Source organism: Ciconia boyciana, chromosome 10 (assembly GCF_034638445.1).
Source record: "Ciconia boyciana chromosome 10, ASM3463844v1, whole genome shotgun sequence".
In the NCBI taxonomy this organism is placed as follows: domain Eukaryota; kingdom Metazoa; phylum Chordata; class Aves; order Ciconiiformes; family Ciconiidae; genus Ciconia; species Ciconia boyciana.
This window is the reverse complement of record NC_132943.1, coordinates 21,809,890-21,823,145: the sequence shown is the minus strand read 5'-3', so window position 1 is coordinate 21,823,145 and position 13,256 is coordinate 21,809,890. Positions and strand designations below refer to the sequence as shown.

The window sequence follows — 13,256 nt, the reverse complement described above, 5'->3', positions numbered from 1 at the left end:
GAAAACGTGTTTCTAATATTTAATTGGAGCAAGCTGAAACTCAACTCTTCTACCCTTCATATGGTGTCTGGGTTTCCTGTGCAGTACAAAAAATATTTACAAGTTTCTACAGTTTTGGTTTTTTTATTGCTTCATAGCAGTCCCATCATTTTGCTTGCAAACCAGCAATTCTTTTGGTTTCCTTAATTACAGTTGATTTTTTCCCATTATCTTGTGTGTTAAATATGTTCCTGTTGTCCCCACATCTGCTTCCTTGATTCAGGGGAATCTCAAGAGTAAAATCAGTGCTTGCTCTTCTGTCTGTTTGCAAGAAAAATACACACATAACTAAAACGGTCTGAAAGTTTTGAAAATGGGAATACTTTTGTCATTATGTCTTTAAGGCTTCTGGTTACGATGTCAGACTGGCCCTTCCATTGACCACATGAGATAGCAAATATCAGAATGCTGTTAATGGGATTAAGCAACCCACAAAGGTCATAATTTAGGAACTTTTTTGACTACGGAGATGTCTTCGAGTTTGTTAGCTCTGCAAATTTGACATCATTCCAGGGTATGGAGCAATCTGTTTTCCATCAGCTTTTATTTGTTTCCCAAGTGTGGTAATATGCCAAAGCCAGAACTTAAATCTTGTCTTAGATTCAATTTTACCTTAATGTAAAATGAATCAGTAGCATTATATAATTTACACTGCATAGCCTACATTGCTTTGTTTATTTTTTAACCAAAGAAAGGTGCTAAGGTAAATGGAAACAGATGTTTCAGAGATTGCTTGAGAAAATTAATGTTGAATTAGTAATGTAGATTGCCAATAGAAGGGGTCCCTGCTCTGATCAAATGAAAGAAAGCAGAAAGATCGCTACTCTGTACTGCAGTCATTTGCTGCACAAGATACACTGCAGGAACACAGTAAGCATGGAATTCATTCAGCTTGGTAGCAGTCCAGTAGTTCTAACCTATTAAATGTATTTACTTAGATGGAGTAGTAATGCAGATGCATTGTGACTTGTCCCATTAAAATATTTTTTTCTTTCTATGGAACTATATAACGAACCTTGTTTTTTCAGCTTTCTAAAATAGAAATGACTTGGTTGCAGTTAATGGAATTAAGCTAGCAAACCAGTAAGCAGAAGCAAGCTATTATTTTTAATCTAAAGCAAAGCATAGTAGCTATATTTTGGTTTAGAGATACATTGCTTAAATTTAAAGATGTAATGAGAATAGCAATCTCCACAATGCATACATATATATAACTAATAATGATGAATAAAATGCTGTGTCCATAGCATGTGGTCTTCTGATTTACTCTAACCAAGAAACAAGGATAGAACTAAGAATCTAGGTGTTAGGGGGAAAAAAGGCTGCAGCTACAGAAAAACCTGCTTTGACTGCAGCGGACAACAGTTCCTAGTACAGATAGCTCACAGGGAGCATTCTTGTTTTCCCAGCATGGGGGTTTTGTTTGGTTAGTTATTTTGTTTGGGGAGGGATGGCTTGTTTTATTTTGTTTTATTTTTCAAAACTGGGGATTGTATTTTCTTCCTGAATTGAAGAAATTAATTGGGAGTGAAAACTAGAACGAAACCTTCTTTTACCATAGGTATTCCTAAATTTTTTCTTCTCAGCTATGAATACACCTCCAGTGATTTTCAACTGACTCTTCTCAAGTGAATTTATTAGATATAATAGAGAAATAGCTCTAGGAGCAGGGATCAGAAGCCACGATTGCCTTCCCAAATGAAGGCTTACCATTAAGATGCCAAGAGCACTGCAGAGAGAGATCAGGTGGTCTGTTGCCCGTGGTGGTGAAAGAGTTTTGCTGATTGATGGAAAATGTGTCTTTGAATTCCCTGGAGCTGATGAGGGAGTTTAGCATAGATACTCATGTAATGAGATGGAAGCTAAGCAATTATACAACAGCATGGCTATCATAGACATTAGCTATATTTGCTATGTCTGTCTGTTCTGTTTTCTGGCTGTTGGGCAGCCTAGAGTGGGGCACTAAACTGCCCTCTCAGATCACACAGCTACCCACGGCTGTTTGCAACTCTGTGGCAAACTAAATAGTCATCCTCTCCCCTCATCACTCTCCTTCTGTGACTCTTTCCCTGTGCCAATAACCTTGCTTGTGTATCAGCTTAGGTAATGGAAATATCTAGCTGCAAAGCACAGACTTTCACTTGAGCTAGTATATACTATTTGATTGCATCCAATATTTCAGATAATTCATTTAGAGCTCTGTGCATATGTATGTACCCTATTCTGATGTCTGCAGTATTAATGTACCTACCCTTTATTTAAAATTAATATGCATTAAGTAAATATAGTTAGCCAAGTCCAAGTAATCTAATGCAAGCAAGTCCTTGGCCCAAATCTGCATTATCCGTGCCGAGAGGGGACATCAAGAAGATGGTGAAAAAAGATACGGGAGAATCCTATTGTCAGCCTGGTAATATGCATGTTTCCCTTATAAAGCTGTCCATGAGAATTAAATTTAATTTTATGTAAGAGCTACAGGGAGTCATAAAAAGTTGCATAGTCCCAATATTCTAATCTGATTTCTGTCCTTCTGCCAAGTGTGTTGCTTTGGATATCCTGCCTACCTTTCCTACCTGTGGTAGCTCTAAAATAGAGATAAACAGGCCAGATACAGGCTCGGTTCTGTGAAGAAAGGAACAGGGGTTTCTCCTTAGCTAACACCTCACATACAAAACTGCAGTAGCTGGCCATACCTTCCTTCCTCTCCTCCCACCAGTTCACACTTTGAGGAAAGTAATTTATATTTATTCTCTATTCTGAAGACAAGAATCATAATGAGTAGCTGATAAATAAAAAATAATGATAAACTGTGCCAATAAACAATGAGAAGTAATATAACATAGAGATTTGGGCTCTGTGAGTTTACATGTAGATTCACTGATTTATCTTTATTTTGTAGTAGCTATGATCTGTTAGTTGTGCCTTGAATCAGCCAGGTGATGTTCCCTGTGCATATCACTGATAACCTCGCTAATACCTAGTTAACCTCTTTATAAAAATGGAGTTACCAATGTTACATCATTGCATCTAGAGCACTTCAAAATATTAATGCTACTGTTTACTATTCTGATGCTTTTTCAAAATAGTAAGATGCATGATTGTTAATAGAACTGATTTGTTAGTTTATGCCAAAAGCAAAAACATAATGTGTGTCACAGGGCAAGGGCAAAGTGAAGGGCAAAGATTAAATTCTGCTTATCTAGCAGAATTCTCTTGCCTGAGTTTTCCCTTAGCAATCAGTTTCACAGTGCTGGAAAGTACAAGGAAACAGCAGTCTGTATGGACGTTTAAGGGTGCCTTCCTGAAATTCAAAGGGAGATTAACCAGGCAGTGAAAACAGTCCAGTTTCATTTGCTAATTTCTTAATATTTGATTCAATATAGGGTCCTTTTTATTTTCTATTAGTGGTGAGAGACGACTTATTTCTTACATCACCAAGTGTAACAAACATATTTTGTGATGTATATAATGAAGAGTCCTTTGAGTCATTAATTCTGCAAGTAGCAGTGCAAAAGAATGTGCAGTGAACAATTCATGTGCATTCCATTTTGCACTCCTTTCCACTTCATCTTGGACACACATTCACATCCAGCAAACCAGAGCTGCACTGTCTCAGATTGCATCATATAGCAGTGTACAGATCTAGTCTCAATGGCCTTTCACCAAATGGAGAAATTGGAGAATACAAAAATAAAAAAGAGGGGCAGGGGAGGCATAAGTATTATGTATGCATACGTCTAATGTATGCAAAGTTTTACCTACAAAAGTAAAGAACATAAATTATTCTCTAGTTATTCTCTAGAGCATATTCTCTAGTTCGGGCCTGTCACATGTTTATCTGTGTGTGACATGACTAGGCCAACAGAAGAACAAAAATACCATTCTGGTCTATTCATCATGTCTGTACATTAGAAACGTTCACATCACTCAGCACCTGCAGTGTTAACCATAGGAGAAACCGAACATCTGTGTAGTACATTCTAGAAAACATGGCACGTGGCACATTGCTGTATAGTAAATCTGAGAAACTACAGCTTTTTTAAGTTAATCATATTGCTATGCTAATTGAGTAAAATTAAATGCTGGCTAATATTAAAAGTTATATTGCCAAGAATTTTGGCACCTGAAGGATGGAGGAAGAGACGGGAAAAAGATTGTTAGAGATCAGGTTTAATTTCAGCATTCAGATATAAAGGTGATCATGGAAGGCTTTTATATAAGTGTTTATGTAGGTGAAAGTATAAAGCTGAACCAGACCTGTTATACCACAAGCATTGTTGGAACTGGTCTGTTACAATCAAATTTCTAGCACATAGGGTCCAATGGAACTTCAACATCTCAACATTCATTATATATTGTGGCATATGGAAGCCAAATTTTAATTCATGGGTGTTGTCACAGAAGATCAAACATCAAAGCACGTTACAGTTTTAGATTTAAGCATATGGATAATGTAAAGAAATTAGCTTGCTAAAGTTTAGGTATTTGCAGTACTGTAGTTCTACATGTATGCTAAGGTCCTCCTGACCAAAGTCTCCAGAAACTCTTGTCACTATTTGTTATGAAGGCATGAAGAGCATGCAAGCTAACAGTAAACCAGATACTTACCAGGTTAGGAAATAATCTTCTTCTTCAAACCTGTCTCTTTTCCAGAGAGTTATGTATCGTCTAACTGATTTCTTCAAAGGCTAGCGTGCAACTGGTTTGGAATCACTGTTAGGCAAGGCATCATCTCTCCATCTATTTGCCAACATGTCCCTTTATTTTGCCTAGAAAATGTATTTAGGTGAAATTTGAAAACTCTAGAAATTTGCAGAAACTCTATGGATATTTGACAGCTTGAGTTATTGTCTAAGTATGTGTAGATCTACAACTACGCAAGGTGTATGGTAGATCACATCCATCAGGGAAGTGCTGAACCAATTGCACGTATATTGCCCAGCTGGTCAGTGTGTGCATAGCTAATCCAGTGTAGTTCTGGATGCTTCAGACTTAATATGCATGGGCAGATCAACTTTGCATTGTGCAATTACACAGATGCAGCTGAATAACTTCAGAATTATTCTGCATGTGATTTACAGATGGTCCGTGAACACAGAGTGTATTGAGTGTGCTCTGGAATTATCTGGCTTACAGCAATGTATATTACAAAGTATATGTGAATATATTTTGCCTGGGAAATTTCAGAAGAAACAGAATGATTCTATTCTCAAATGTTCTGAGTACCTTATTTTCCAAAATTTGAAATGTTTTGCCTACTGATACACTGCTCATAAGAAAGTCACTCAAACACAATTGGAGATGAAGAAGGAAAAAAATCTTGTTCACTCCAGAAAGAGAGTAGGAAAGAACTTAGTAAGAAATGTATATTTTGTGTATTCTTATATTCTTTCCTCTGTTGAATTACCAGTGCTATGCTAAAGAAAAAAAAAGAAGTCCATTTGGATCACGTAAGCAATCTGTAGTTATTCAATTAATATTTAATAAATCACTTGATAGAAATCAGAAGGATATCAGTTGATTAACTGTCCTGGTATCAATTGTTATCCATCACCTTCACAGATAAGTGAGAATAAATTCATCGACTATAATAAAGGAAATATATATCATACTTAACCACTGTGATATGACAGATGAAAGTGATTTGGGATTAAGAGTGTATTGAATTCTGTATGTATTTAATATTGACTTTTAAATTTGTAGAAGACTTCTATTTGCAATTCTGAAGACTTATAATCATGGAAATGCATGAAGAAAAGGAAAATGTATCTGGAATATCATCCTCTAATCTGTTAAGTAGAGGATAAAAGGTATTTAATCTTCATGAAGCCTTCTGAAACATTTTGTTAAGTACAGCCTACATATAGATACATCTAAAGGTATATATCTGGCTAGCTCCATGTACATTTGACAGACCTGAGAACATTCTAGGATTAATTATAGAAAAATAATGTAACATTCCTTTCCACAGAAAAAATACAGGTATTATTAGAAAACCCCACAGCATTTGCTGTTTTAAACTCAGTATGTAAACACAGTAGCTGAATCAAATTTTTTGCAACGTAACTAATGGCTATGAAGTAGCTTATTTCTGTGCACCTGCAGGCAAATCCTGCAGGCTTACCTCCTTGTCCTGCATGCCAGTTCAGGACACTCAGCTGAACTAAAAGATGATCCTGACAGAGCACCATAGGGTTTCAGAGCTCATCTTTGCTGACTGCTCACTGGCTGTCCATTTCCTTCCTCTTCAAAACATGAGATTGCCCTTGCTACCGCCCAGCCCCTCCCTCCCTGCACCATGACTCGTTTGGCTTGCTGTGACCTTGCTGGCCATCATGGCAGGGAACACCTGGTGCCATGTACAGCGGGGTTTTTGGACAATGAAGAGAATTTTCAAAGGAAAAATGCAAAGGGGAAGACCAGCCTCCTGGGTCTCATGGGGAGGAGGAGAGGGAAAGGCAGACATGGCTGTGTAGTCTTATTTGCTGGTGCCCATGGGGATTATACCTATGCTGAGGGAGAGGAGAGGAGAGGAGAGGAGAGGAGAGGCGAGGCGAGGCGAGGCGAGGCGAGGCGAGGCGAAGAGAAGAGAAGAGAAGAGAAGAGAAGAGAAGAGAAGAGAAGAGAAGAGAAGAGAAGAGAAGAGAAGAGAAGAGAAGAGAAGAGAAGAGAAGAGAAGAGAAGAGCCTTCGTCCCTCCTTTGTCAAATAAGCTGAGCAGAGAAGACAGCCTGCCTCTCTCTCTTGAGTCTCTGCATCTCCCTGAAGCCCACAGAGCAAGTAGTATCCACCTACAGCTGTGGCTCCCATAATATTTGAGTAGTGGCTTAGTATGAGATCTGTTTCCCCAATTATGGTGCCACTTACAGGGATCAGTTTGGGGATCAGCAAGGACAGTGGTGTGGCTAGTAGTTTTTTCTCCTTTCCCAGTATCCACAAGGTGTGACTGAACATTAAGAAATAATGTCAGAGTGTACAAACTGTGCATTTATAACTGTTTAGTAGTTAACAGACTGAAGAGTCAATTCCCAGAAGTAAACAGAACCACAAAATGGGGAGCTGGGAGTTGTCTGGAGGATACTCTCTATGTGGAGGAAGAGATTTTAAATCCTTGTTGGCTGAGGTACAATTGCTTATATCCTTTTTCCCCCCTAATGGAGAGAGAACAGGATGATTCCGATTCCTTTCAGGATTAGAAAGAAGGGAAAGCTTGAGAGAACTATTTTTGGCATGCGTCTACACTCTGCATGGGTCAATACTTTGCGTTTTGGTGGGAGGTTAGCTCCCTTTAATTTTTCACAGTGACAAATCTGCCACCTTGATTCTTTAGAAGCCATTCTCCTGATTGTGGGTGATGATTCTATACATCCAGGCGGAATATGTTTTTTTTAAATTTTCTGAGAAATCAAGAAAATTGGGGTTATAGAGCCCATAAGCACTTTGACCCCTCTTTCTTATTTTATCCACTGTGTACTGCTACTCAATACATATGTGTGATTAAGATGTTTGTGCTCACACTGGCATTAATGATCTAGAGGATTTGGGGTTTATTACTTAATATAATTTAGTGACCTCTCTTTAATTTCCCAGGTATGTTTTTTTTTCTTCTCCCTTTATTTCTCATCTAATTTCCTATTGTCCTTATTGACTTTTCCTTAATAGAAAGTTTAACCCTATCTATATTTGCTTCCCTTCCTACTCCTTTCCCAGTATTCTCTTCTTCCACCTACTTTTCTGTTTTTCTTTGTTTCCCTCTCTGCATTTTTATACTGCTAATCTTCCAATCTTCCTATTTTTTTATTTTCAAATTCTTCACTTTCTTCCCTAATTCTTTCTGTATTCATTTATGGTCTCCTCTTGTTTCCATTTTTTTCTCTATTTTCCTCATCTTTTTCAGCTTCTTTCCATAATTCCTGGTTTTGTTTGCCACCTTTTCATTTGTTTTAATATGTTTCCCCCCAACCATCTCTTGTATTCTTACTTGTCTGCCATTCCATATCTCTAGCTTATTTCAATGAGTACTGACCTGCATTGACCCTTAAGTCTCCTGAAAGGCTGACTGGTCATTTTGCAAGGACCCCAGCAATGGGTGGAGACTGCAGATATCTCTTTACACTCAGGCATGAGGGATATATGCGCCATTGTGTACCCAAATACACATTTCATCTGTATGTCTAATATCATCAGAAAATTATTCAGCAGCATGAAAGATGCCAGATCCCTAGTTTTAATAGGACAACTTTTTTTTTTCCTCTTGTCGGGTTTATTTTCTCAGTTGCAATATGTAAATAAATATGTATGTTAGAATACTTCCAGAATTACAGCTACTGAATAAAGAACCAGATATATAGTAACAGTTAAATTGAAATTAAAATAGGCAATTGTTCTTCTTATTATCTAGAATAACTACCTGTACAAAAGCTTACTTGGAACCGCTACTTTACTACCTCACAATACACAGAATCAATTTTTATTTGTTTAATAGAAATTCTGATTCTACAGTGCTTGTTTTCTGATACTCTTGCTGAACTCAGTGGAAATTTCTGCATTAGGTCTGATGAACTGTGCTATTTATAGTTACCAATATAATCCTGATTGATGCCAGAGGAATGTGAGGTGATTTTAAGATAATTACAGTTATGAGGAAAGAAGGTATCTGATTTATCTTAAGTATCATGCTTTTGCTTATTTGGAGTAAAAGACCATTATTGCAGTTTATATAACTAGCATAAGAACCACGAAAGTGCCTCTGACAAAGGTCAAATCACCAACTAAACTGCTTATTTTATTTTTCTTTACATAATTTTCAATATTGTGTGTTTGAACATTCCAACATAGCATAAGCAAAAGCATTTAAAAATAAATGTTATATCTTTCTTACTTGGTGATTTTAACATGTTTGTTTGAATTTTATTTTCTGCTTTCTTTTAGTATTTTCCTATGCAGAAGAATAAATGGTAATTAAAATGTGCAGGATGAAAAGATGGAGCAGTCAGTGCTTGTACCACCAGGACCAGACAGCTTCCAATACTTCACTAGAGAGTCTCTTGCAGCTATTGAACAACGCATTGCTGCAGAAAAAGCTAAGAATTCTAAACAAGATCGTAAAGACAATGATGATGAAAATGGGCCAAAGCCAAACAGTGATTTGGAGGCAGGAAAAACACTTCCATTTATATACGGCGACATACCTCCAGGAATGGTGTCTGAGCCCTTGGAAGACATGGACCCATATTACATCAATAAAAAAGTGAGTCGAATATCAATCCTGTTCATATGCCAGCATTTGGAGTGCTTTATCATGTTCATTTCATTTTTGTGCAGTGGGTAATATAGCTTGTCACTTCAGTCTGTTAATTGGCAACCACGTAGGAAAATGTCATTCTAACAATGTGGAAACAGTTGAGCATTGCTAAAAGGACTAGGTATACAACAAGAGCAGAAAATGTTTGATGCCAGTGATATATATACAATCTACCTTCCAGAAAGTTAATAAATAAACATTTAATATCTTCTAGTTATAAAAAGTTGATTTAGCTAATGTTTGTTTTTAGAACACATTTACCCTCGTGTGCTCTTGGCGCACTGGTCCTCCTGCTTTACATAAGGAGGAATTTTGCAGTAATATTATTTTTAACATTAAATTAATCAAATGGGCAATAAATGTAACATTATGACTGATTGTATAATATGGTTGTACAATAGATGTAGCAGGGTAAAAATAAATAGTGTGAAAATCTAGGCTTCTATTCACTGCTTTCTAAATCATTAACAAAGTGCCCACTGTCCTCTATGGTCCAGGACAGAATCCATCATCCTTAATGGTTGCTAACCCTTCATCTTTTTCTTTTAATTCACATCAAAATTTATTCCTTTGATATAATTGAATTTATATCAAAGGAACATTTATATCAAAGCTGAAACATAGTATGTTGTCTTTGATTATAAGCAATATATAATACCTATCCAAATGTGTGTATACCTAATAGATGACATACTTTGCAAACTTTAAAAAAGTGAAGATACATTGAAACTGAGTACGCCAACACACCACACTTTCTCTAAGGTTCTTCAGATTTAAAACTGACAGCATGAACCAATGCATAGCACATTTTGTTCCCAGAAATCTGCTTTGATAGCAAATTCTTAGGAAATCTATGGAATCAGTAGAGGAACACATGGATAAGCAGAAAATATCATAAAGAGAGTGTAAAACGGATTTTAAATTTTCTGGTGGAACTGGCCTTGAACAGCGCTGGAATACTTCCAGGATGATTCTGTTGCACAGCCCATATAAAGCAGAAAAGGTCCATGGTTTATAGTGATAGCTAGCTTGGGTGATATTTTAATTATTAGATACTGTGATTATGAAAACTGTAAATACCAATACAGGAGTTATTTTGATTTTCACAAAGTGCTGTGTTCTAGCTTGTCTTTTAGCTTGCTAAATTTCATGTGATTTATGAGTCCTATTTTGACAAGAGAGAAAATACTATGTGAAAGAACAATATTTTTATCTTTATTATTTGATGCCTCTGAAAGAGCCTTTATCTGCCATTCACAGTGTATGAAGATTTATCTTTAAATCACAGTTCTACTTTTACAAAGATAAAAGATGTGTTTCTATAAAAGCAGGCCTTGTGGAGTTCTGTACTAATTGTGTCTGTTTAGCATACAAAATCACATGTAATTATATCCCTACCTGCCCATGGCTCATCCTGGACCTTTAGAGTCAAATCAGTCGATCTTGTGCGTCTTACAGTGAAAACAGATACATGCCAGGTATGACCTACAGGTACACTTCCAGAGCCCTTAGAAATGGAAGACCCTTTCAGTCGTTTCACAGGTGGAGCTGAAAACTTACTACATCAGCTAGGTCTGACAGAGTTGCAAGAAATGGAGTGAAAGGAGCTGAACCAAGTTTGTGTACTATTTGAAAGGAAGAATCTTTTTATTTGCACACTAAATAACTTTTACGGGCGAGTCATGTACCTGCTGGGATTCTCTTCTTTGTGCTGAAGTCCACACATCCTTTCTATGCACATGCTTTAATCTTCTACAGGACAGGAATAGAAACAGCCCTGTGAGTCAAAGACAAAACAAAAATTTCTTATCTGCTACAATTCTCTCCATTTTTTCTTCCTTCAGTAGGAGGAAAATAGACTTTCCTAACAGAAATCCAACATCTATTTCAATTTTACATCAATAATTTGACTTTAAAATATCTAATTCCTAGGTTTTCTTATTTAGCTGTATGTGAATTCTGGAAAGACTTTTATCTTGTTTCATTTGTCTTTTGAGAGTATTGGTAGTAGTTGATGCTCCTGCAAGTCTCAGAAGGAGAAATAGTTTGAGAAAAGCCTGAAGCAGAAGTGAACATCTCCAGGAAGATGTGAAGGACTCTTAATGCTCAATGCATTTACCTCTGTACCATTTAACATTTCCGCTTTCTCTTTATCCCTCTCTGAATTCCACCTTGTAAAGCCAAGGAGTCAATCAGCAAACCCTACCCCAATGTAACAGGCTGATGACTGCTGCACGATGGTTAGAGATTTTATATTTCTTCCTGGGGAAGCATCTATCTGAAATGATATGGATCTAATGAAAAACACTAGAATGAAGGAAAATACTTATTTGCAAGAAAGGGTTAGGACAAGTGTACGGATTAGCAGATGCCACTGTTGGTTCAGACCTCTATTAAGATCTCTGCATAAACTATACCTGATTTATCAACAGAAACTATATCAGATTGGCTTCCAAACTTTCAAATAAGGAATAGAAATGGTTACCTACAGCACTGATCAAATGATACTAATGAACATGGTCACAGTGTTTATTCAGGAAACCTGTAGAAGAATTTTAGGAATACCCTTTTTATTCCAAATTTGGGTCATCAGTGAAATCGTCCATCATTTGCCTCATATGTAAGTATTGCATCCCACTTGCTGAGAGTTTTTTTCCTATTTTTATAGCAAGATTGAACAAGTTCACTGTATTTTTGCATGCATTGAATGTTGAAACATCATCTAGAGTGTTTTACATTTCACCTTTGGGACTTTTTTTCTAAGCAATAGGTTTGTGCATGCCATGATTTGATACAGTTTAATACAGAATAAGACAGGAATAAATAAATGTGTTGAGCTGGTGTGAGAGCCTTAATCTGTGGATAACATAGCCCTGAGATGAAAAGTTAAAAATGGGAAAACCTGTTAAGAGAAACAAAAACAGATAGGGTGCTAGTTTTATGGTTTTGTAACTGTGCTTCTATGCAAAACCTACAACCAAAGAGAACATATTCATGCCCAATATTAATCTGCAGTTGAAAGGAAAAAGAAAAAATTGACAACTGCTGTTTGACAACAGAACAGCCCATTATAGCAAATTTACACACCTGGTAGTATTATTAATTTACACTGTATCACAGATAGCCTGAATGCCAGCAACTGTACCCTTGGAACATAATTGTTTTATTCTAATACAATACAATATCTGTTTTTATATTCTTACGATTTTATTATGATGAAATGTTGCTGACTGTGGTGGTTAATACTGCTGGTCTTTAGAACTGTGAAGTTTAGCATCCTAAATGGTTGCAATGCTCTTTTTTTTAATCCAAAATTGAGTAAAAATGAACTTGGACTTTACCCATTTTTTGCGTTCCACTTCTGTGTAAGTGCAAATCTGTGTGTTCCCAGTATAATAGTGACTGCCTGTTCATGCTCAAGCTGCCATCACAAAGGATCAAGGAGGTTCACAGCACTGTCTATAGAGAAAGGATCAGCTGGAACCCCCTAAGATCCTGACCTGCAGGCATGCATCAAAATCTTGTCCACTTGGTTTCATACTTCAAGGGCTGGCTATTTTCTCTTGAACCTATGCTGCTACATTAAAGAGGAGGGGAAGAATAAGTGGAACTAAATGGGTCTTACTTCACTTTCCTCCTGCTATAACATAGATATAGCATTGTTGATCGCCACTCCATGCCCTGTCTCTTGCCAGAACGATGTTGAACAATGTCTGTCAGAAAAGGTATCTCATTTTGTCCTGGCACTAATATCAGTCCCTAATTGGATCAAACCACTAGCTCCTGGGATTCCCAGACTTGTCTTGGGTTGCAGAAACAAAAAGATTCTGTAAAATTGCTTTACTTAACTTCATTACATCAGAAAAGGTGAATGCACTAGTGATTTTAGATATTTTTGATAGTTGTAAGTGAAA

General features: G+C 36.8%; 1 protein-coding gene across 1 annotated transcript in view; it reads left to right on the top strand.

Annotated features, from left to right (window-relative positions):
* LOC140657235 (sodium channel protein type 1 subunit alpha) overlaps window positions 1–13,256 on the top strand; it is a 93,329-nt gene that overhangs the window by 14,117 nt on the left and 65,956 nt on the right. The window contains exon 3 of the mRNA XM_072873947.1: window positions 8,970–9,288. Coding sequence (XP_072730048.1) covers window positions 9,022–9,288 — 267 coding nt within the window. The 5' untranslated portion in view covers window positions 8,970–9,021. The remainder of the gene's footprint in view (window positions 1–8,969; window positions 9,289–13,256) is intronic.